The 24,000-nt window shown below is 43.8% G+C and overlaps 1 protein-coding gene across 1 annotated transcript in view; it reads right to left on the reverse strand.

Moving 5' to 3' along the window:
- nrp2b (neuropilin 2b) overlaps positions 1-24,000 on the reverse strand; it is a gene marked incomplete at both ends in the record, with an annotated part of 157,335 nt that overhangs the window by 3,921 nt on the left and 129,414 nt on the right. Inside the window, 4 exons of the mRNA XM_080752747.1 lie at positions 6,683-7,090; positions 14,736-14,768; positions 18,936-19,032; positions 19,686-19,954. Of these exons, the coding sequence (XP_080608873.1) occupies positions 6,683-7,090; positions 14,736-14,768; positions 18,936-19,032; positions 19,686-19,954 (807 nt within the window). The remainder of the gene's footprint in view (positions 1-6,682; positions 7,091-14,735; positions 14,769-18,935; positions 19,033-19,685; positions 19,955-24,000) is intronic.

The raw sequence follows: 24,000 nt of genomic DNA on the forward strand, positions 1-24,000 counted from the left end.
ACAGATAAAAACACAAAACACCAAATAACTACAGCATTCGTTGCTTTCTAACGTTTGCTTGTTGAGTGTGCACCACCAATAAACAAGGTTTAACACGTCCAGAAAACTTCAGCTTCAGCCCATTACATTTGAACTCAACTGGACTGAATTGAAAGCGATTGAAACCCAGCCCTGATAAACAAGAAGTCAAAAGAGACAATCACAGTCAAGGCCTTACATTCACAGAGGCAGGATAATAAAAAGTGCACAGTAAATAGAACAGTGGTGTGGTTGAGGCCACTGATGGATTATTCTTTTTATAACCAGCTCACCATCCCCATGGACTGGTATTTTTAAGTTGGAGCGACTCCAAAGCTATCCTTACTTAACAAGAGCTCAAAATCTTTTTTTTAATCCCTGGTTGATACAATCATCTGGTTGGTTCTGCTGCATCAACCACATATTGGCTGCGGTTACATGGGTAGGTGTATTCCACTTGTATTCAGAATGACTGCTCATTCAGAATAAATGTAAACACCTCAGAATGGAATAGAACAGCGGTTCTCAAAGTGGATTCCAGGGACTCTGGTGGGTTCATTTAGGGGGGTCTAAATGGACCCATACAAGTCTGTAACTCTGACAGTGAACAAATGGAACCAAATGGACCCGTACACTGTCAGAGTTAAGGGGAGACCTTGAAATTTAAAGTTTGAGAAACACTGAACACTAGAACATCCATTCCATTCCGAATGAACTTTCATCGAGTTGTATATACCGTTTGAACCGGAATATACTTCTATTCAGGTTCCATGTAAACAGTTGGGTATGAAGTTATGAACTATGAATCTCTGTTGGGAATGAGTTCATTCTGAATGAATAAATATTATCCATGTAACCGCAGCCATTGAAGTTACTTCCTGACTTCTGAGGAAGAGGAGCTACTCCATTGCAATGACAAAGATATATAAAAAAAAAAAAAACAAGAACAACATCAACATCGCATTGAAATCATGTTTACTCAAAATGTGAAAAGCATTTTGGACCCCCCACCCTCACCCCCCCAAAAAAACTCAAAAGGCTCGGTTTTACGTCATTCTTGAAATTTACATTTTGAGGCTACAAACATTGCGGGTTTGGGGGGGACGAAACGTAAGAATCTGAAACAAAGAGAAATATGAGGTTTTCAGGACAGGTCCAACCACATGCAACTATGTGAAAACCAGAATGACGTTGGAAAAAGCACATGAGCTCTCAATGAGCTCTGAACATAATTCCTGGGCAAAATGTTTTTAGTTTTTGTTGTCCTGTTTGAGGACATGTTCCTTGAGGAAACTCAGGCACAGCAGCCTGCAGGTAAAGAGCACATCTTCAAATGATGATTTTCAATCCTTCAGCATAAGCACACATCTGGCCCAAGATCAGTGGACACAATGTCAGAACTTATGTGTCTCCAGTATGGGGCTGTGTGGTGTGAGGAGTAGGGATGGGACGATAAGCGATATTATCAGTTATTGTGATTAAAAAACACTCACGATAATCGTATCGTAGAATTTTCATTTAACGTGAAATCGTCCTCCGTCATGCACTGGGATCAATTCACCTTTTATTTGCCGAGCTGCATATCCAGTACCATTTAAACCCTCTATTGGCAAAATGTACTTATTATATACGTACTTGATACAGTCTTTTTTTTCACTCTCTACCAAATGTTGTGGTATTGCTACTTTTACTTAATACTTCCAACTCCCAAGTAACTTCCTCGTTGCAAGTCCTCATGGTGAACTCGAATGGCTGTCATGGACTCTACGAACCAGACATGAAGTCACCAACAGAGGGATGATAAAAGACACAGGGTAAAGAAAAGATAAGTGGACAGACAGTCTAGAAGACAGTTGAACACGTTCTAATGATCCTGCCTTACAGCCCCGTGGATAGAATCATGTCCAGAAAAAAAGAAGACTACCCAAGTCTCATTTTATCTCTACTATCCAATTAGTGCAGAATGGAAGAATGGAAAAGGGGGCTTTTTCCTCCCGCTTTATTCAGGCACAGCCACGGACGGCTCTTTGGGTGTACGCTCGCTCATTCCAGCGGGGGCCCGAGGACCCCTCTGAGTGCTTTCACTCGTTAATATTTTCTCCATGAAGTGGAGAGAGGGAGAGAGAGAGAGAGAAGAAAATAAGAGGGCTAGAGGGATATAAATGCTTACTGCAGATTTTTATAAATGCAACGGGCCTCCATTAACTAATTAGAAATATTAAAGGGTTTCAAAGTAATCTGTGATGGAGAAGGGAAAAGAGAACCACCCCCACCACCAACAAGAGGGGGGTGGGTTGATTTAAAAGCACCCACATGACGAGACGCCAAACCATTTTCCAAATCTTGCAAAAAGTTTGACAGAGACAGAGAGAGAGGGAGGGAGGGGAGAGAGAGACAAACCTGCATGTGTAGCAGTATATAAATACAATCATATATCATTCTTGGATTTGAGTTAAAGACCTACATTGATTAGGGCGAGGCACAGGGCTAGCTAGAATGACTCACATCCTCTGTAAATCATACACAAAGCTCAGCCTATATCGCAGGCTAGAGGCTGGGAACGCAGAAAATGGGTATGCAAGCACAAAACAGCCACAAATGTAACAGTTGACTAAAGCAAAAAAAAAAAACTTTATGGAACGCAAACGGTAATGCAAAGTCAGGGATACGTGAAGAGTAATTGAAAAGTACTATAAATATTGTCCGAAGGGAAGAAAACGAAGGGATATCTAAGACTTATGTGGAAATGAATGACACTGTATACATGATTTAACTGATTCTATAAGCTTAATGGAGTCCCGGATGCCAAGGCAGCTACCACATGGAGGTTAAGCCATTTAGGCCTGAACTCAAAACTGTGTCACTTTAGATTTGAACCACTTTAACCATTATTTTATGCTTTAACTATTGAAAAATAGCAGATATACCTGTACAAGCTCACAGAGTGCCGCGCTGCGAGCTTGTTTTTGAGGGAAAGAAATTGTTCAAGTCTTTGAATATTTTTTACCCGATTCTATAAATGTCTTCTAAATCAGTGGTTCTCAAACATTTTCATGTCTAGGAAATGAAAAAGTTACATGTATTTGGCCGCGGACCCCCATCTCAAAATATTTAGTTCCAGGGACAGCTAGAAAAAAGATATATTCAAAGACTGAAAACGATTTTTCAAAATAGCAATCTGCTATTTTTCAATAGTTGAAGCAGTAAATAATTCTAGGCCCTAAATGGAGGTTAATGCTGGTCTGTTCGTGTGCACGAGGCCACGAGCACGCGTGCGTGCGTGTGTGCATGTGCGTGAGTCTGTTCTGCCAATAAATGTCTTTCATCTGCTTTTGTGTTTGGGAAAAGAACCTCACCTCCTCTCTCCTTCTGTCCAGACCTCAACCTGCCTGCCTGTTAGCCTTCCTCTCCCAGAAAAAAACAAAATCTATCTTTAGCAAAAGAAGAGGAGTGCTTTTTTCCCCCTCTCGTTCTTTTCTTTTACTTTCATCTCCTTCCATCTCTGGGCGCACTCTTTGGAGGGAAAGGGAGCCTAGCTTAATGGACCCTGCTCCGCGGAGAAAGCGATTTTACTCTCTGTTCCTCTCTCCCCCTCTCTCTCTCTCTCTCTCTCTCTCTCTCTGCCATGTTTTTGGGAGGATTTGTGATGGAAAGGAAGAACAGAGAAAGAAGCAGTAGGCTGGTATTGATAGAAGGGAGGGGGGGAGGACTCGGTAAAATGAAGTAGTCGCACAAAACAACATGGTAGTAGGTAGCCCTGGCGGGAAGTCCATAAAATTGGGCACTGCTTTTATGGGACAGCTTTTGCAGAGAGCATGCAAAGGACTGCTCACTCCAATACTGCAATATGAACACCTTGCTTAAGATTAATTTTGTATGGGAGTCTATCTATCTATCTATCTATCTACAGACCTTTTTCCAGAGCACTGCCATGTAGCTGCGGTGTCGCTGTGAGAAACGTTTCCGATTGACACCGTGGTTATGGTTGCCGCTCTGAGAAATCGGTCTATACACACACCGCACAAACAGCAGAATAGCTGTGCAATTTCCCTGATTTCCCTGTTTCCTTTGCCATCGAGACTGCAATAAACTATCATGTCTGTGCCACACATGGGAGGGGGGGTTAAGTATTTAAATACACGATACATTTGACCACTGGTTTCATTCCTTCCCAGTCAGACGCGTAATAACAACAGGACATACAATGTTTACTTTATACCGTAACAGACAAACGGGCATCCAATACAATCCAGGCAACAAACAAACACAGAGGAGCGTCCATAATATTTGACACGCGGCGTGTAGGGGAAACGGCCTCGTTCTCAAGCGGAGGAGGTAGTGGCGTTAAAGCCAGAGAGAGAGAGAGAGGCTGTGCAACCACTTAAGCATCCGTATTGTGGGAAAAGCTTTAGCTGAAAATAGCCGATCGACGAGTCGATCGGCTATTTTCAGCTAAAGCTTTCCCCGCAGCAGCAGAAAACAGAACATACACTGGTGTAGAGCCCTGTGGGACTCAACCATTACAGGGTTTAACACTCGCATGACTAACAGGTCATTTTGACCTGTTTTTGAGATTTAGAAATGGAATTAGAATGCTCAGGAAACACTCAAAACATTTTATTTCATATTTACAAAATGTCTCAAATGGTAGAAAAAAACCAAGACTTTGCTTGTATGATAAGGAAAAATCATAAAAGGGAAAATTTCTCAGAGTTTCCTTAGCAAACCCAAATCACCTCAAAATCTCAAAATCAGGTTCAGTCATGCGAGTGTTAAATGCTTGGTAGCCCACGTGTCGTCTGAAAAAATGCAGCAAAAAACGGCACAGACCCAGTAAAGTGGCTGTAAAGTGTGTGCTTTTGCACATGCATGTTGTATGTGTTAACGTGTGATTGCATATCTGTGAATGTGCAAATGTACGAGCATGTGTGTGTGTGTGTGTGTGTGTGTGTGTGTGTGTGTGTGTGTGTGTGTGTGTGTGTGTGTTTGCATAGGTGTCAGTTACCTCGTGCCTCTGTGTGTGCATGCATGTGTGTGGGTCGGCATGTTGAGTTTGAGTCATTGTGTTGTGTGTGGGTGTACTGTATAGTGTAGTGTGGTGTAAAACTAGAGCCCAAACCAAATATCAGCCATTATTTGAGTTTTTGGACGACGTCGGTACATCAGCAATTATGCAGCGGACGCGTCTCGATTTTTAACCACAGTGTCGCTATATGTTGGACAAGTTGGACATGTCACATTGTGACAATTGTTTACATTTGTAATGGGGGTTAAAGTGGATTAACAATAAACATATTGTTAAAAAAGTGGTTGAATAAAAAGTAATTTTATGTGTTTGTATTCGTTTTTTAATGTCTAAGCTCCAATAGAAAATATGTTTTAAATTGATCAGAAAGATTTTGCGCCTTTTGACCCCAAAAAAGATCCAAACGTCTGTAATCCCGGGTTTAGGTCTCTCTACAATCAGGATCAGCATCGAACCCAGTGGCATCAGTTGGGCTCTAGTGCGTGTGTGTTTGTGCATGTGTGTGTGTGTGTGTGTGGTGAGAGCTGTATAACCAGGCTCAGCCTGTCTTCCTCCCTTGTAGAACCAGAGCACAGTGACAGCACAACACTGATTCTTTCTTCTCCTCACCAAAGCCCAGACACACACACTCACAGCCTGTAGCAGTGTGTCTGTCACGGCTGGTTGAGCCTCACTGATTCTCACTGTGTTCTCACACTCCCTCTCTCTCTCTCTCTCTCTCTCTCAGTCAATCTATCTCTTCCCATGTCTACCTCAATTTATCGGACGTGCGCGCACATACACACACACACACACACACACACTGAGGTGGTTGTTTTTTTAAGTCGCAAACACTCTTGATGTCACGCGTGGACATGCACAGGCACACGTGTACAACACACACTGTTTTCGTTCAATCACACAGGCACACTGTGCCTCTCTCGATACACACATAATATTACACACACACACACACACACACACACAGAGTGTACCATAATAAACCACCGCTTCACAGGTATTATTTACCATTATCTGCTCACGACCCGTGAAATAGTCTGCATGTACAACTACAGAGTGTCTGTGTGTATAAGGCTTGGCTGGCTGGGGGGTCAGTCTCTTTTTGTCTGTAATGTCCGACAGTCCGACAGTCTGTCCGTGTGCAAATGTGCTGCAGCCAATCAGACAGCCTGTGAGTCGATCGCAGACAGTCAATCAGTCTTTCAGCGGCCGGTCAATCAATCGGCCTCTCCGCACACAGCCGGGGATATCAATAAAGCTTGTGTCGCTCGTTAAGCTCCTCGTCGACACCGGGAGATGCAGTTCTCTCATCTTTGGGGCTGGATTCTACACCAGCTATAGGAACGCCTGGGTAGAGTAATGTTGCGTCCTAAACGTAGATCACTGGGGTTTATAGTTCTGCGCCAACCAACCAATCGGTCAATTCCCACTAGATGTGAAACACCAGTGAAGTTTAACCCTCTAGTAATGGTTTGTTAGTTCGTTATAGGGATGAAGGGGGTGAGGCTGGGGGGGGGGGGGCTGTAGTTTCCACATATCCCTCCAGTGATTTATTTCGACACAAAACCTTCCCAATGAGTTGAACACGATTTAAAAAAAGGAGTCCCTTTGGCTGTGTGGGGTTTTTCATGTCTCAACACTGGGCCTCGTAGCTGTCATCCAGCCTGATGGTGAGCATGGGGTCCACGACGCCCGGCCCCACCAGCCCGCCGCCGCCACCCGGGTACAGGTGGTTCTGGTTGGGGCTGTGGATGAGGTTCTGGCAAAGGGTTTGGTTCTGGTAGTAGCCGGGGTGACCGGGGTGATGACCACCGGGCTGCTGCTGGCTGCTGTTGTGGTACGCCACCGACTGGTGGTGGTGGTGGCTACCGGAGCTCTTCTTGGTGGCCAGGTAGTAGCGGTGGCAGCACAGTATCGCCACCACAGTGACGGTGGCCAGCAGCAAGAGGGCACCACCTCCCACCAACACATAGTACCAGTAGGCAGGGACGTGCTGAACTGCCACTGTGTCTACTGTGGGCTCCACCCCAGACACGACGGCGCGCCCTGGAGGGTAGGAGGACACATTACAGGTCGGCTTGGTGGAAAGTAGGGAGGCAGGCATGCATTGCAGACCGTATATTTTTTGGGGGGGAGGAAAAGTTGCATAGGTCCTGGGGCAGTGAGCTAAAGCTATCTTTCCCTTTGTTTGTGAGTTGACTTACTGTAGGCTATAAGGAATAAAGCAGCCTGGTCTCCTGCTAATAAGCCGTCAGAACTGGGGTTAGGGTTAGTTGATGCATGACTATGTGGACTGAGTGCAGTCTGTCTGGACTGGAACAACTGATTTGACATTAGACTAACTTAACCTTAACTTTGACCTTAGCCAAAATAACTACTGTGTGCTAAACCTCAACCAGTTAACTGTAACTAACTGTAAACAAAAGAGCTATGCCTTAACCCTGAACTATGACCTAACAATAACCAAAATAACAGTGCCTAACCATAACCGAATAATAGCGAAGGCCTTATCAGCGCAGATACGGCGCACATTTTTGACAAACACTGGATTCTGACAGATTTATCATGAGACCAGGTTTGCAGCAAGAGACTGTCAGCTCCATTACGGACCTTTATCTTAATCCATGCTGAATACTGGTCATCACACTGACCACTATGACAAAGATCAAGTTTTAGCTCACCGTCCCAGTACCTACACAGCCAAGTGTTTTATAAGTATTTATGTGTCTGAATTATATCTGCAATAAAAAGGGCTTTCATTATTACCAGTATTTTACTGATTGTACATTTTTTTGGCTTCTTGATGCAAACGGCACAGGCATATAGCTGCACATTGACAAGGCAAAGGCTCATGCCATGCTGGCCCTGGGGGATTCGATTGGTCGATGCAAAGCCTTGATTATGCAGTGATTGGCTGTCTTCAAATTGAGCCGGGTGGGGGTGGGTGGGAGGGAGGGAGCGAAGGAGGGGTTGTTAAGTGGTTGTAGCTTTTGTAAAGAAGCAGCTGGTTTTGATCGTGGCCAGATCGGTCTGAATGACTGACACACATGACAGGAGGACCCAACAGAGAGAGAGAGAGAGACAGAGAGAGGGTGAAGAAAGAGGAAATAAGAGGGACATCAGGGGAGAGAGACCAGACAAAGGAAGGAGGAAGCAGAAATAAAAGGAATGAGTAATAGGGCAGTAAAAGAGTGAAAGGGGGGAGAGAGAGGGAGAGAGAGGAGGAGAGAGAGAGAGAGAGAGAGAGAGAGAGAGAGAGAGAGAGAGAGCTAATCCGGCCATGATATCTTTAATCCTGCATTAAAGGGTCTGTCTGAAACTTCAATACTTGGTTAACCCTCGTGAAAAGAGCGGTAGCAGAAAGAGAGAGAGAGGAGGAAAGAAAGAAAGAAAGAAAGAAAGAAAGAAAGAAAGAAAGATGTAGTGCAGACCGTGGTGGAAAAAGTAATCACATTTTTTACTCAAGTAAAAGTATCAATACTGCAAGGTAGAAATACTCTGTTACAAGTAATGGTGCCCTCACACCAAAATACCCAGAGTGGAATCCGCCAATGCATTTCAATGAGAATGGAGCGTTTTTTGCGAAAACCGCTCCATTCTCCTTGAAATGCATTGGCGGATTCCACTCTAGGTATTTTGGTGTGAGGGCACCCTAAAAGTCAGGAATTCAAAATGTACTTGAGTAAAAAGTACACAAATATTGGCATCAAAATGTACTTAAAGTACCAAAAGTAAGTACAAAATGTTTGAAAATGGCAGATCTACAAGCTCACAACGTGTCGCACCATGACGCATTATGAGCTTGTAGATCGGCTATTTTCAAATAGCCTATACAGGTATAAAATAGGGCTAAAGTGGTTTATGAATGTTTTATAATGATCTAATTTATATCTGCAAAGTAACTAGTAACTAAGGTTTTCAAATAATTGTAGTGGAGTAAAAGTACAATATTTGGATCCAAGATGTAGTGGAGTAGAAGTAAAAGTATTGGAAATTGGAAATATCCAAGTAAATTATAAATACTTCAAAAGTGTACTTAAGTACAGCACTTCAGTAAATGTACTTAGTTACTTTACAACACTGGACGAGAGGGAAAGAAAGAACATGCTTGAGAGCAGAGAGAGAGAGAGAGAGAAGAGAGGTACTGGAGACACTTGAGAGAAAATGTGAAGAAGGCGGAGAGGAGAAGTGTAGAAAATGAAGCACATTGAAAAGAGGCAATAATGAAGGAGACAGACAGAACAGCGAACCTCGAGGAAGCCAACTGGCTTCTTTTTTTTAAAGTTCAGACGCACTCTTTAAGGGGTTTAAGCCGGGCTTTGATTGTAAAGCTGCGCTCTAAGCAGCCAAAGCACAGAGAGCCTTCCCACAAGTGGATTAAGACAGAGATGATTTCCACGGCTGCAAATTGACCCCTGACTCGCTGTTTTGAGATCTGAGCGAAGAGAGGGAGAGAACTCAGTGGGGGAGGGAGAAAGTTCCACAAGAGTGAATTCTCTAAGGTGAACTGAAAGAGGGGGGGGGGGGTTGCTTTTAAAGGTGATTAAAAGCAAGTAGGCAACTGGTATAAAAAAAATCTTAATTAACACAACTTTCCTCCTCTGCGCAGAGCACGTCCCTCTTGTTGATAAGAGATATTTGAAATCTGTGAGGCTGGCAAGGATTTAAAGAAAAAGGTGAAATAAGATACTTTAAAGGCAGGATTTGCCAGAAGTGGAGTTCTACAAGTGAATTCTCTGGGTGGTCAACTTGGGCTGTGCGTGTGTGTGCGTATGTGCGTGTGTGTGTGTGTGTGTGTGTGTGTGTGTGTGTGTGTGTGTGTGTGTGTGTGTGTGTGTGCGCGTGTGTGCGTGCCCGTGCATTTGCATGTCTCCAGCATGCATGGTCGGTGGGACTGTCAGCCCTCTCTCGCCACAAGCCAAACACCTCCCTGATTGCCACGGATACCAAAGCCGCCAGCGTGCCACGGTCGATTAACCCACTCAGCAGACAAACTGACATTGTTCGCTCACTTGAAAAAACAGCTTCTCCCAACTCTAAAAGAAAGACATTTGGATATGTAGTTGCTTATCTTAGCTTCACAACATATTTTGGATTTTTTTTTTTCCCCAATACGGTGTGTCGGAGAATCAATGTCACACTTAAATTAGCACAGAATTTGACTGTGCATAATGTGGTCAATGGTCAAAAGTGTTTTTTATTTTATTTTATTTCAGTGAATTCCGTTGTTGGGACATTTTACATTTTTTTACATTTATAAAGATATCCCATTCAAAAATGTTCAGTCACTTCAGTATGGACAATTTCATACAATCATACTGGTCCAAGGGTCTTCAACAGGGGGACCGGGACCCCTAGGGGGTCCTCAGAGTTACTACAGAGGGTCCTCCAAATCTTTGTGTGATAAGTACTTTATTTTTTCTACTTTTTTCGACCACTTGAACCCTACTATCCCTATTCTGTGTGGAACATTAGCTCACTGCTCACAACTCACAACACACAATGCCTCTGCGTTGTGAGCTTGTAGATCAGCTATTCTTGGCAAAGAGGTTTGGTGTAGAGGAAAAAGAAAAGCAGACTAAGTATTGACGGTTCAAGTGGTTCATTGTCTAAAAATACACATTAACATTTTTAATCTGCAACACAATTTTATACAATACATAGTGGGGGTCCCTGCTTTATCTCTCTCTCAGCAAAGGGGTCCTTGGCCTAAAAACATAGAAGACCCCTTTGCTAGTCCACAAGCTCATCCTTCCTACTTGAAATGATGGCATTGAGCACTTTGAGCACTTTGAGGTTTGCTGTCAAATGTAAAGTGCATTACAAATAACATTTATTATTATTATTATTGACCACAAGTGTGTTTCTGTCATTATCCAGGCTCACACACCTCACCACATCCTACTCATACGTCCCCCTTTCTTCTCCCTTGCCCTCCTTATCCTCTATATCAACTGAAAACACATCACACAGATGTTGGAAAAACTACAGGACCATATCGTATGTTCAGATCTTAAGCAAAGTCCATAATGTGCTATATGCTATGACAAGTGTGCTGCTTTGTTTGTTATGCAGGGGGGCACACATCTGGAAGTCTTCCTGGTAAAGAAATGGCAAACCACGTCCACCCCACATACTGTAAACACACATCCATTGGTACACACAGCTAAAGGCTTCTTCAACCTTGTCTGACCCGATCTCCAAATACACATTTTTTGAAGCCTTTTCCCCTCTAGCACTCTGTGGTGTTGGGAGCCATTTGCCGAATCCAGCACGAGTGATGGAAAAAGTACTACATTGTTTTACTTAAAAAATGCTGCAAATACAGCAAAAATACTGCAATTTAGAAATACTTAAAGTGATCCCTGATTAGTAAGCCATGTAGGCCTTAATATGTTATAATAACCCTCTTTAACCGAAATATACCTAAAAAAACACTTGGAATATATTCCTTTGGGAGAAAAAAAATATATATGTTCAACCCCTGGGGGGAGCCATTGCACTGTTCGTTGCATGCAGTGATGACGTAGGCAATGCATTTTGCCCATAGGGTTAATATGGAACGTCAAAACAACGTTCTCTTTACAATATTTAAAACATTGTCTTGAAGCTCAGATTAACTGTAGTTAGTAGTGTGGTGCTTTTCTGTTCTGTTCATATCAAGTAGGATGTTTTGCAGTGCCTGTAAATGTTTAATTCAACATCTAAAACCTGTTTACACCGCCATTTTAAATGGGCCCGTCCAGCCAAAATGCTTTGTCTACGTCATCACTGCATGCGACGAACAGTGCAATGGCTCCCTCCAGGGGTTGAACATATAACTTTTTTTCTCTCAAAGGAATATATTCCAAGTGTTTTAAATTCTATATTTCGGTTAAAGAGGGTTATTATAACATATTAAGGCCTACATGGCTTACTAATCAGGGATCACTTTAACGTATTGGCAAATATAAAAACGAAATTGTACTCTTGTAATAATAATCAAAATCTACAAAGTAACTAGTAGTTTTCTTAGGAGTAAAAGTACAATATTAGCCTCTGAGATGGGGTAGAAGTAGAAGTAATGAAAATGTAAAATACTCCAAATAAAGTAAAGATTCCTAGCATTTTGTTCTTAGGTACAGTAGTTGAGTAAATGAACTTTCCACCACTGTCCGGGACCATAGTTTAGGAACCCTTCAGGCATTAGGCCAAACACTTGAGGTGGATTAGAAGTGGGCTTTGTTCAGCACTCAATTTTTAGTCTTTGTCATCCTGGGCAGTGGTATTTACTTTCTACGGAGTTGAATGGGGGTGAACCAAACCATGAACTTCTCAAGTGTCTGTTGGCATTCAAAGAATGTTTTTGATCTGAACTTGATACGGGGAGAGCTGACTGGCTTGATCTCCATTTAGAGGACTTGACTGGGCGCTCTCTAAAATCAGCGCAACCTCAAAGTTCTCCATCCAAACACTGGAAACCCTAGTGGCACAAGTTGCACTGGAATTTCCCACCACAGCATCACCGAAATGAAGCAGATAAATACAAGAACAACTGGAACAGGTCCATAAACAAATAAAAACTGTAAGTACAATTCAGCTGTGAACCCTGTTTTTCATGATGATAACCATGGTGAGGGGCTCAGTGAGAACCCTTGTTCTGAGTGGACCCTGTTCAAGTATGCCTGTGATAGCCTGCTGTCCATTTTGGCGCACGCCCAGTTTCCAAACTACAGATCTAGAGTCTATAAGTACCTTATGTTTGCTTTCAGTTTGCCATGTTTGAGAGTCAGGCGGAAAGTAAGACAAATCCAAGGGGGGAAAAAAAGAGGATGAAGCCTTGACGATGATCATGAAAAACGAGGAGAGGACGGGAGAGGAGAAGAGATTTCTGCTCTCCACTTTTAACTTCATTAGAAGGAGGGATGGATGGAAATAAAAGAATGGATAAAAAGACTGCCCCTCATGATCTGTCTTCACAATTACATTCCCGCAACCAAATAGTGTTGTACTCCTGCGGTGCCCTGGGATATTTACCATACAAACCAATAAAACGCTGCACAGCCATTACATTATTCATGTTGTAATCGACCGTGGGTGCCATGGGCGTGCAATCACAAAGGGTCACCCATCGACAAAATGACTATGCCCTGTGTCATATGCTACGCACCGGTGCACCTCCTAGGCTCCTACCAGTATCTAGTGCACTGCTTCTCAAATGTTTTAATGTCAAGGACCCCAAATATTGATCGTATAATATTGTATTTGGTCGCTGAACCCCGTGTGAAAAGATTTTGTGTCGGGGGGCCCCCATAAGGGAAGATTTGTGTCGAACCGTTTCAAAACTGTAAACAGAAAACTGTTCTTCATTTGGTCTGGGGAACCCCATGGAACACTCTCCAACGACCCCTTGGGGGGTACCAAGACCCCACTTTGAGAACCACTGATCTGTGAAGGAAATGCACCATATACGGTACCAAACAAAGAAATAAAAGTATTTCAGCAGCTACCGTACAGCGACAAACTGTATGCCAAACATAACAATAAAGGCTCAGAGAATCACGTTGGCCGCCGTACAATATACACTGCAGCCAAACCCCAGAACATTGTTGCTGTGCTGTCATAATCGTGGCTTTAGCCTGCACTGTTGCTGCAGCGACAATTATTGTAAATAATTCAGCTCCCGCCGATGCAGCTTGCGGTGAATAATCATGTAGATGTTGCTGGCGTCGTTTCATGTCCCCAGCGGGGAAGACGCGAGATCGAAGGGTTCCATAACCGGGAGAGTTATCAGTCCAGCATGCAGGGAGATGGCATGCTGAAACAATGCATTGAAATGCTGCCCGTCCAAAAAACATTGCCGGTTTGCAACGTCGTCACATGTTTGTTGCATTTTCTCAAGTTGCAAAAGGAAATACGTATACAATCATCATAGCCCCGGCTGTGCAACCATTCATTGCATACACATTATGTACAGTACTTGCATGGTATGTAAAAATGCATGATTAGACTATGATGTGCGTGTGAACTAGTTGGATTTAGATGACTTGAGGATAGTTCCGGGTGCCATTACCTCCTATGTGTGCTGGGCCTTTGAGTGAGGGAAAGATATTGTGTAGCTACAGCAGTTAAGAGATCAGGAAGAAACCTCTTGTCTCCATATTTGAACAAATTGACAAATGAAGGACTTTTAAGACCTTTTTAGTACCTCTGGTCAAACAAATATTAGAGGCCGAAATGGTGAAAATATCAGATCTACATGCACACAACGCCTCGCAACGTGTAGATCTGCTATTTTCACAATGGAACAGATGGACCAACTCCTACAATCCCAAGTGCTTGTCGGGGTTGGGGGTCCCCAGTTGAAACATGATTATTCTGTGGGTCGCGGCCTGAAAAGGTTGAGAACCACTGCAGTAGCAGATCCACAAAGATCTGCTACTTTCGATGATTTTCACCTGATTTGAATCCTGAAAAGTTTAACACGGTTTTGGGACATTATGAGGTTTCCACCCGACAGACGTATAATGTTGAATATCGTTGTGTATTATACTGGATATACTGTATAGCACACACTGGACATGTGTTCAGAACAAGGTTACTCAGGGCCAGTGCAGCGCTGTGAGCTGAGCTTAGCAACAAGCAGGAAGCACAGACATTTGGCAACAGGAAGTAAGAAAGAACGGGGGGAAGTACAGGAAGTACAACTCACCGGTCATGTCAGGAGGGAAAACAGGGAAGGGCTCTGAAAGAGAGAGAGAGCAAGAGAAAGGGAAACGTTAATAGATGGTAGCAGATGCAAAGCAATTCTGATGCAAATGATCAGGGCTTAAAAGTAGATAAGTAGACAAATAAGCTAAGTGGTGGTAGACTATGATGAACTGTGAAGACTGCCCCTTGTAGGTGAAATGTATAAAAGCGGCTCTTCAGTGGAGTAGCTCCAGGCCATAGAACTGTACAGATTCAGGGCTTGACATTAAGGCTTGTCCTGTTGTCCGGGACAAATAATAAATCCTTCTGGACAAGCTCTTTAAAAATGTACTCTTACGTTGGACAAGTGGCTCTTGGTTTAACTTTTTGTGTGACGCTCCAAGCAGCTTTGTGCTGTATGCAGACTATGGACTGCCCATACTATGGAGTGGAGGGTAGAGGGAGCAAGTGACTTTTGCGCCCAGACAAGTGAATGGGAAATGTACTAGTCCAAGGGACAAGTGCCACAAAAGTTAATGTCAAGCCTAATGTCAAACCAAGACACTAAGCCAAGATTAGTGTCTTGGTTATAACGATGATATAATACAACATCTTTCAGAACGAAGTAAAACAGAATGCTTTACAAAACACATGCTATCAAACCATAGCTACAACAATGGTTCTCTTATGTCAAGCTTCAAAAATAAATTTCCATCACGTTAACAGTCCGGTTTCATATAGTAATGGAGTATATGCTATTTTCTAGATATTTCTTTCTGTGTGGGAGAGCAAAGCAGTGACTGAATCATCATCGCTAACCCCTACGGTTGTTGCTAACCGCTGAGCTTCAAAGGCCCTCTGGTTAAAGTGCCCAATACCAAAGGGACAGGCATGTGTTCTCACTATGTAGTGTGACACATGACACATGTTCCTAATTTGTATTCCGTGTTCACATCCCAGAGGTGAGACCTCGCACGCTGCCCCGGCCTTTGTTGGACAGAAAATGCTTATGCTTGCTAAAGCCGTGTTAATGCCACATGAGACAGGGTGCAAAATATGCAATGCCTTGACTTGGTAAATGTCAAAACGTCCTGGCACGATTTCTTTTGGGCAATTACATTTTCTCCAGTATACAAATGAGTCCTCCGCCCACTTTAGTGATTAAAACATAATATATTCTAATTTAGCCCAATTGTTAAAAAAAAGAAAGAAAAAATAACCACTCTCTCTTTTTTTTTTACTAGGGCCGCTTTTTGAGAAAATCAATAAAGATTTGTTGAGGCCTAAAGGCCATAACTGTGTCTGGACGATAGTTATTATCATGAAAATGGAGAGAAAATAAAGAGGAGAGAGCGAGCTAACAGGTCAGGAGGAAGAAAGCAAGAGTCTTCCTCCCATAAGAGCTTTCTATTTCTCTTTTCTTTTTCCTCCATCTCTCATCTCTCTCTCCTGCTCTCCCACCCTTTTCTGCCCTCATCATCTCTCCTCCCACCATCTATCTCTCCCTTTCTCTCTCTCTCTCTCTCTCTCTCTCTCTCTCTCTCTCTCTCTCTCTCTCTCTCCCTTTCTCTCTCTCTCTCTCTCTCTCTCTCTCTCTCTCTCTCTCTCTCTCTCTCTCTCTCTCTCTCTCTCTCTCTCTCTCTGAGCAAGGGTTGGCTTTCTGTCCGCCAGACACGCTGTAGGGGATGGAAGAAGAAGGGATGAAAGGGGGGGAGGCAGGCGGGGCCGGGGGGGAGGTGGCCGTAAAAAACGAGTCGAGGATGGATGGAGCGGAGAGAAGATGGAGAGAACGAACGGAGAGAGAGAGAGAGAACAGAGAGGCGGCCGTGAGAGAGAGGAAAGAGCGAGATTTACTAGTGTTTATTAGTTGCCGGGGGACGTGTGACATATATTCTGAAAGAGAGATGGGGATGAGAGAGAGAGGGCAGAGAGAAAGAGAGGGAGGGGGGGAGGGAGGGAGGAGGAGATTGAACAGAAAACGAGAATGAGAGAAATTTGGGAGTGACCAAGAGAACGAGATGTGACAATAGGAGTAGGGATGGGACGATAATCGATATCATCGTTTATCGTGATAAAAAACACTCACGATAATCGTATCGTGGAGATTTAAATTTGTTGTGATATCGTCCTCCGTCATGCACTGGGATCAATTCACCTTTTATTTGCCAAGCTTCATATCATTACCATTTAAACCCTCTATTGGTAAAACATACTTATAAAAACATACTTGATACAGTCTTTTTTTCCACTCTCTACCAAATCTCTATAATGGATGTTGGGGATATTTTGATTATCGAGATAATATCATAAATCCCAATTTCTATGTCACAATAATCGTGATATGACATTTTCATATCCTCTCATCCCTAAATAGGAGCGGGAGAGAGAGAGAAGAGAGAGAGAGAAAAAGAGAGAGAGAAAAAGAGAGAGAGAGAGAGAGGGAGAGGGAGGGAGGGAGAGGATAATGTAAAGAATCTGAAAAGGAGAGATAAATGGAGAGAAGGTCATGAAAGAGGAGAAGTGGGTCCGGCTAGCCTCTCGTTTACACGGAGAGGAATGAGACAATTAAGGAGCTGCTGGTGTGGGTGCAGCCTTGCTGCTTTGGCAGGGTGCGAGTGTGTGTGTGTGTGTGTGTGTGTGTGTGTGTGTGTGTGTGTGTGTGTGTGTGTGCGTCTAGCTAACTAGCCAATGCTGTCCTGCTGTGCTGGGCGAACCACTGCTCCACTGCATTAAATGATAAGAATATTCTCTTTACTTCGCATCAAAACAACTGTGTTTCTGTGTGCGTGTGTGTGCGTGTGCGTGTGCGTGTGCGTGTGCGTGTGCGTGTGTGTGTGTGTGTGTGTGTGTGTGTGTGTGTGTGTGTGCGTGCGTGATGACAGTCAAACAAGGAAATGAGGTTCATATCTGGTCTGTCTGTGGAGTCTAGACCGTAGCTCTTATTAACAATTGAACAGTTTTCACATCACAATCCACTTTGACATGCACACATTCATAGTGTGTGTGTGTGTGTGTGTGTGTGTGTGTGTGTGCGTGCGTGCGTGCGTGCGTGCGTGCGTGCGTGCGTGTGTGTGTGAGAGACAGAGAGAGAGACACACACACACACACACACACACACACACACACACACACACACACACACACACTTGATGGCCTAGCTGACGGCCTAGCTGAACATGGCTTAGGGATGGGACGAATCGATATTATCATTTATCGTTATAAAATCACGATAATCGTATTGTGGAGATTTAATTTATTGTGAAAGCGTCCTCTGTCATGCACTGGGATCAATTCACTTTTTATTTGCCGAGCTATATATCCAGTACCATTTAAACCCTCTATTGGTAAAACGTTCTTATAATATACAGTACGTACTTGATACAGTCTTTTTATCACTCTCTACCAAATCTCTTTGCCAAAAATATAGCCGATCTACAAGCTCAGAACGCGTTGCGGTGCGACGTGTAGTGAGCTTGTAGATCTTTTGGCAAATGTTCCGCCCCAGGATAATGGATTGTGGGGGTATTTTGATTATCGTGATAATATCGTAAATCGCGATTTCTTTGGTCACAATAATCGTGATATGAAATGTTCATATCGTCCCACCCATAGCATGGCTTCCCACCAGGTACTGGATATGAGGCAGAGAGAGACAGAGACAGAGACAGAGATAGAGATAGAGATAGAGATAGAGATAGAGATAGAGAGAGAGAGAGAGAGAGAGAGAGAGAGGAGAGAGACAGAGAGCGAGAGAGAATGCGGGTTAGAGAGAGTGGGTGAGACACATGGGTGATGATGGTGAGAGGATGATAGAGGAAGAGAAAGGGAGAGGGAGAGAGAAATAATGAAAGATAGATTAGAATCCATGCCCAAAGGCCATTTGTGGCCTACTTTCTGTTTTGTTTTGCTCTTGTGAACGAGAAACATTATGAGGTTTCCCTCCCTGCGCTCTCTCTCTCTCTCTCCCTCTCTCCCTCGCTCTCTCTCTCTCACTCTCTCTCCTCTGGTCTCTGGTGAGAGCATAGCTTAAAGCGTCTTTGGGGAAATAGTGAGATGGTAGGAGGGGTGTAGAGAGGATAAACAGACTGACAGACTGATTTATTGATAAACAGGCAGACATAAACACCTACAGACAGATGTATATATAGATAGATACTGTAGGTAGGTAGGTAGGTAGGTAGGTAGGTAGGTAGGTAGGTAGGTAACCGATCATAAGACTTACGTGTGCACTGTTCCAGTTCTATGGTGTTGCTCATGTGAATGTTGTCTATCCTGATGTGGCCCCTGGTGCCATGTTCAAAAAAGCCTTCAAACACCACCTGAAAAGAGAGAGAGAGAGAGAGAGAGCCTTCAGTGGTACTCTCGACGTGGGGTCTGGTGACCTGTAGCAACAGAACCAAAGAGTCTCAAGTCTCAAGAGTTACAATAACACTGAGGATCTTACAGGGCAAAATCCAGTCTCAAAGATAAATAGGAAAAACCCGGAGTAGGGATGGAGCTCGAAAACACATTTATTGAGTACCTGAGTATCAATAAGCTTTGGGCTTATCGAGCCCGTTATCGAGCATATAGTGTCCCATGACATCATGTTTAAACAATCAAGACAAGAGGCGATCAAGAAATGATTACAGTACTATCCTAATATAAAAACACGTATTGCACATTAATAAATGGTTGTTTTAATGATAGGCAAAATACTTTTGTTACTGTAATTGTCATCCTCATCTCATAGATGGTGGTCAGCCACAAACTCACAGTCACAACAACTGGCCAACAATAAAAGATACCAGTTCTGTTCAGAATTTGTCGTCTCACGTCTTTCCACAAAACATTAGAAAATGCTCAATAGTGGGCTTGATAAAAGCCCGGCTCAATAAGCAGGATCCATAAGGTGCTCATTATCAATACAAATTAACGAGCTCCATCCCTCCTACTGAAACAAAAAAAGTTTGAGAACCACTAGGAGGCTGACCTGGTACTCCCTGGGGCTCTGGGGCAGGATGGTGCGTCCCTCTCTCCAGTGGGGGCCCTGGTCCCCCCGGAGGGCCCACAGCAGGGTCTCCTCCTGCTCGTTGTCCCGCAGCAGGACCCTCAGGCTGGCCTGGGCCTCGCCCTGCAGCTGGTAGTAGAAGAGGAGACACAGGGGCCCCTGCTCGGGGCCCACCTCAGGGCTCAGCAGGCGGGCGCGCTGCCTCTGGGTGTGGGCGCCCGCGTCCAGGTGGAGGTAGTTCCCCGAGAAGTCTGGAGGGAGGGAGAGAGGCTGTTAGACGCAGTGCTAGGAGTTCTTAACAGCCCTGAAAAAACTGAGGCCCGGGACTAACTGGGCACGGCCTGAACAATGAGCCCCCTGAAAAACTGAAAAGGTGTCATTATGTGCTTGATGTCCTCAAAGTCACGCGTCCAACAACGCTTTGAACTGAGCAGATTGGACCTTCCGTTCCAAAGATAATGGCCAAAACATCTTGAAAACGACCACTTTCGCAGATTTTCAAGGCTGATTTGCAAGGCTGATTTGCAATCGAAAATTTCCGATCATCCGATTTTCGATTGAGTTTTGACCATTGTCCCACAGTTTTTCATTAATAACGTGTTAGGAAGGTCGGACGGGTCGATTTCTACGGGCCAAATGTTTAAGAAGTAGTGAAAATAACCAATTTTCACTAGTTTGGGTCCCAGGCAAACGTCTAATTTCTCTTTTGGGTCTCGAGCAAAAAAGTTTGGGAATTTGCGTTATAGAAATGCTTGTTTTATGGTAAAAATAAATAAATAAATAAAGAAAATGTTAAAGATTTTGGGTAGTTATGCTGTGTTCACGCTGGCAGATACAACATATACAAAGATGCAAAGCTCAACAGCACATTTGTAGCTTTGTATCTCTGCATGTGAAGTTGAGATAAAACAAAGTGGGAAATGAATGAATGAATTCCAGTGTGAGTTGAGCAGGAGCCAGGCTGCAGTAATGAAGCAGGATGTATTGTGTGTTCAGAGCTTAAAGCAACACTCTGTGGTACACAGGCTTAACCACAAGCTGGACGGCCATTTCATCATGGTTTGTAATGGCTATGGACGCACGCGCACACACACACACACACACACACACACACACACACACACACACACACACACACACACACACACACACACACACACACACACAGACACACACACACACACACACACGAGCACTCACGCACACGCACTCACACACAGACACACGCACACACACACACACACACACACGCACACACGCACACATGCACACGCACACGCAGACAAACATGAATATGCATACACAAATACATTACAGTACACTATTACGCAGACAGACAACAATGCAAAGGACCCATGTACTCTACCGATACATGCGTAAACATGCACGCGCGCGCTCACACTCTCACACACAAACGCGTGCACGCACACACACACACACACGTTAAACAGCCTTAATCATTGCGAATGCTGACGTCTCGTTCTGTCGCGCTTCTCGTATTCGCCCCTTAGTCAGCACAATCCGTCCCAGTGCCTGTGTGTGTGCGTGTGTGCGTGCGTGTATGGGTGTGTGTGTGTGTAAAATTAGTGCACAGAAAGAGAGAGAGACCAGTGGAAGACAGAGTGGTCAAGGAAAGAGAGGGAATCTATCTGTACACACACCATACTGTATATAAACCAACCCACCCACCTACCTACCTACCTACCTACCTACCCACCTACCCACCTACCTACCTACCTACCTACCTACCTATACCTACCTACCTACCTACCTACCTATCTAATCTAATCTAATCTAATCTAATCTAATCTAATCTAATCTAATCTAATCTATTTTATCTGTACCCTTTTCTCTTCTTTCCTCTTCCACATCCATCCAGTTCTAAGCCCATATTAAAAAGTGCTGCGTTGCTCCGATCATCCTCATCTCATCTTCCTCTCTTCCTCTGTTCTCCTCCTCTTTCCCGTGCTTCCTCGTTCTAAAGATACTAACTTTTTTCTTTCTTTTTATTTTTTTTGTTCTCTCTCTCTGTCTCTCTGCAGATTTAGCCACACATGGATAGCTTAATGAATAATGGATTTGGGTTGAGGTAACTCTTTATTTCTTCACTCGCAGGCAAATAAAAATGCGGGGACTTAAATTATCGCTGCTCATTAAATACAGTTGAAAGTTGCTACAGTCCAAATACAGAGAAAGTGTGCTGTTTTCCCTTTTTTTTTCTCCCCCCCTTTCCACGGCGCCGCGTTTGATCTTGGCCGATGTACAAAGGGAGGGAATTAATTAACAAGTCTCTGTGGGAGGGATGGATCTGGAATCAGCTCTGAATCAGCTCTGAGGTGTGTGTGCGTGCATGCTTGTGCGTGTGCGTGTGCGTGTGTGTGTGTGTGTGTGTGTGTGTGTGTTTGTGTGTGTGTGTGTGTGTGTGTTCGTGTGTGTGCGTGTGTGTGCGTGCGTGTGCGTGTGTGCGCATGCGTGCGTGTGTGTGTGCGGCTGTGCGCGTGTGCGTGCGTGTATGTGTATGCATGTGTATTTGAGTGTGAAAGAGAGTGAGGATATCTGTGAGCGTTTAGAGAGAGAGAGACGGTGTGTGTGTGTGTGTGTGTGTGTGTGTGTGTGTGTGTGTGTGTGTGTGTGTGTGTGTGTGTGTGTGTGTGTGTGTGTGTGCGCGTGTTTTCGTGCAGTGAAAGTGGGGTAGGAGGGAGGGAGGCGCGGACAGACAGAAGGATATTGATCGTCAAGTCCTCCTGTCTTCACTGCAGGAGATCATTACAGCCAGCACGGCAGATTAGTTCTCTGATCAGCACCAATGAAGTGGCTATAAACTGACTAGGCTCGAGTTAACGTTGACAAAATATCTGGTCTACAAGCCTGCATGTGAGCTTGTAGATCTGGTGTTTTCAAATAGTATGTATTTCGTAAAACAAAAGCCCCACTTCATCATACAAACGTGTCTCACAAAAGTAGTGAAAATAGCCGACCTACAAGCTCACAACGCATCACGGCTATCTTCATTAAATTAAAAGTTTCTTTTTTAAAATAATAATACAAATTGAACTGTCTTGGACTTCCACCCAGGTTTCCAGCCGACAAAAAGGAAATATTCCTTTCATTGTAACTGGAAGGCATCCATCTTGCTCTGTGCTTATTCAGCTCCTACAAACTCCGCTGCAGACACTGGACGGCGACCGTGACGCGGATGAGTTTCCAATCTCCGATTATCATGTTTTTTTCGGTCAGACAGACAGATCGTATTCTGTTTAAATCTGAAGGACACTTGTTCTTCTGCTCTGTACATTCTTTTCTTTTCTTTTTTCTTTTTTTGCTGTAATGTTGTGATGTTTCTCTTGATTCAGGCGTTTAATAATAGGCCAGAGCCTTCGTCAGCGAAATAAAAAAGATATCAAAATCACACAATCTCCTGTGGTAGTTGAGTGGTTAGGGTGGGTATCGCATGGGCTCAGTTGCCTGACAGTGAGTTTGATTCCAGTCTAAATGGACCGTTTGCGGCATGTCAGTCTGCATGCCAAGATACGGTGTTCCAGAATACAATACGGTCAGACTAAAAAGGTCCTTTGTCCATCAGTCGGCTTTAAGGCTTAATCAGGAGTTTAGCCAGAGGTAGGCTAGGCTGTGGACATTGCTCTTGTCTGTAGTATCCTTATGTATGTAATCCTGTCTTGTTTTAGTTTTTTGTTCTTTGTGTCAAATGTTTGTATATATGTTTCGCATACATTGCTGCTGTGTCGCAAGACACAGCAGCCAATAACCTGTTCTCGACTAAAAAATAAAGACTGCTGGTTGACTTTTATCGTTCTCGATTTATTCCTAACCAGAAATATACCGATTATACACATGTTGAGCAGCATATATGATTGACATGGGAGCCGAGCAAAAGTGGCAATGCTCTGCACAACAGCCTTAACCACAGGCCAGGCATTGTGAGCTTGGAAATCTGCAAGTTTGGCCTATAATGACGCAAAAATAGAAACGTCATGTGGTTAACAGAGTTCTCACTGTGAACAGAACAGACAACTGTTAAAGTGGTCTACTAGTAAGACGCCTCAGGGCGACAACACAGTGATGTGGACATCAGGGTTGTGGACATCAGGGATCTCCATATATGGGCATGAAAGGGATTTGTTCCCCATGCATCACAGGGATCTCCATATCTCCATATATGGGATATACAGCGCAGCACCGAGTGCTGTGCTGTGAGCTTGTATATCAGCTATTTTTCAATAGTTAAAGCATTCAATAATTCTAGGCCTAAATGGGTCTATTAAGGACAGGAGAAAGA

This window comes from Nannobrachium achirus (assembly GCF_963921795.1).
Source record: "Nannobrachium achirus genome assembly, chromosome: 22".
Classification (NCBI taxonomy): Eukaryota; Metazoa; Chordata; class Actinopteri; order Myctophiformes; family Myctophidae; genus Nannobrachium; species Nannobrachium achirus.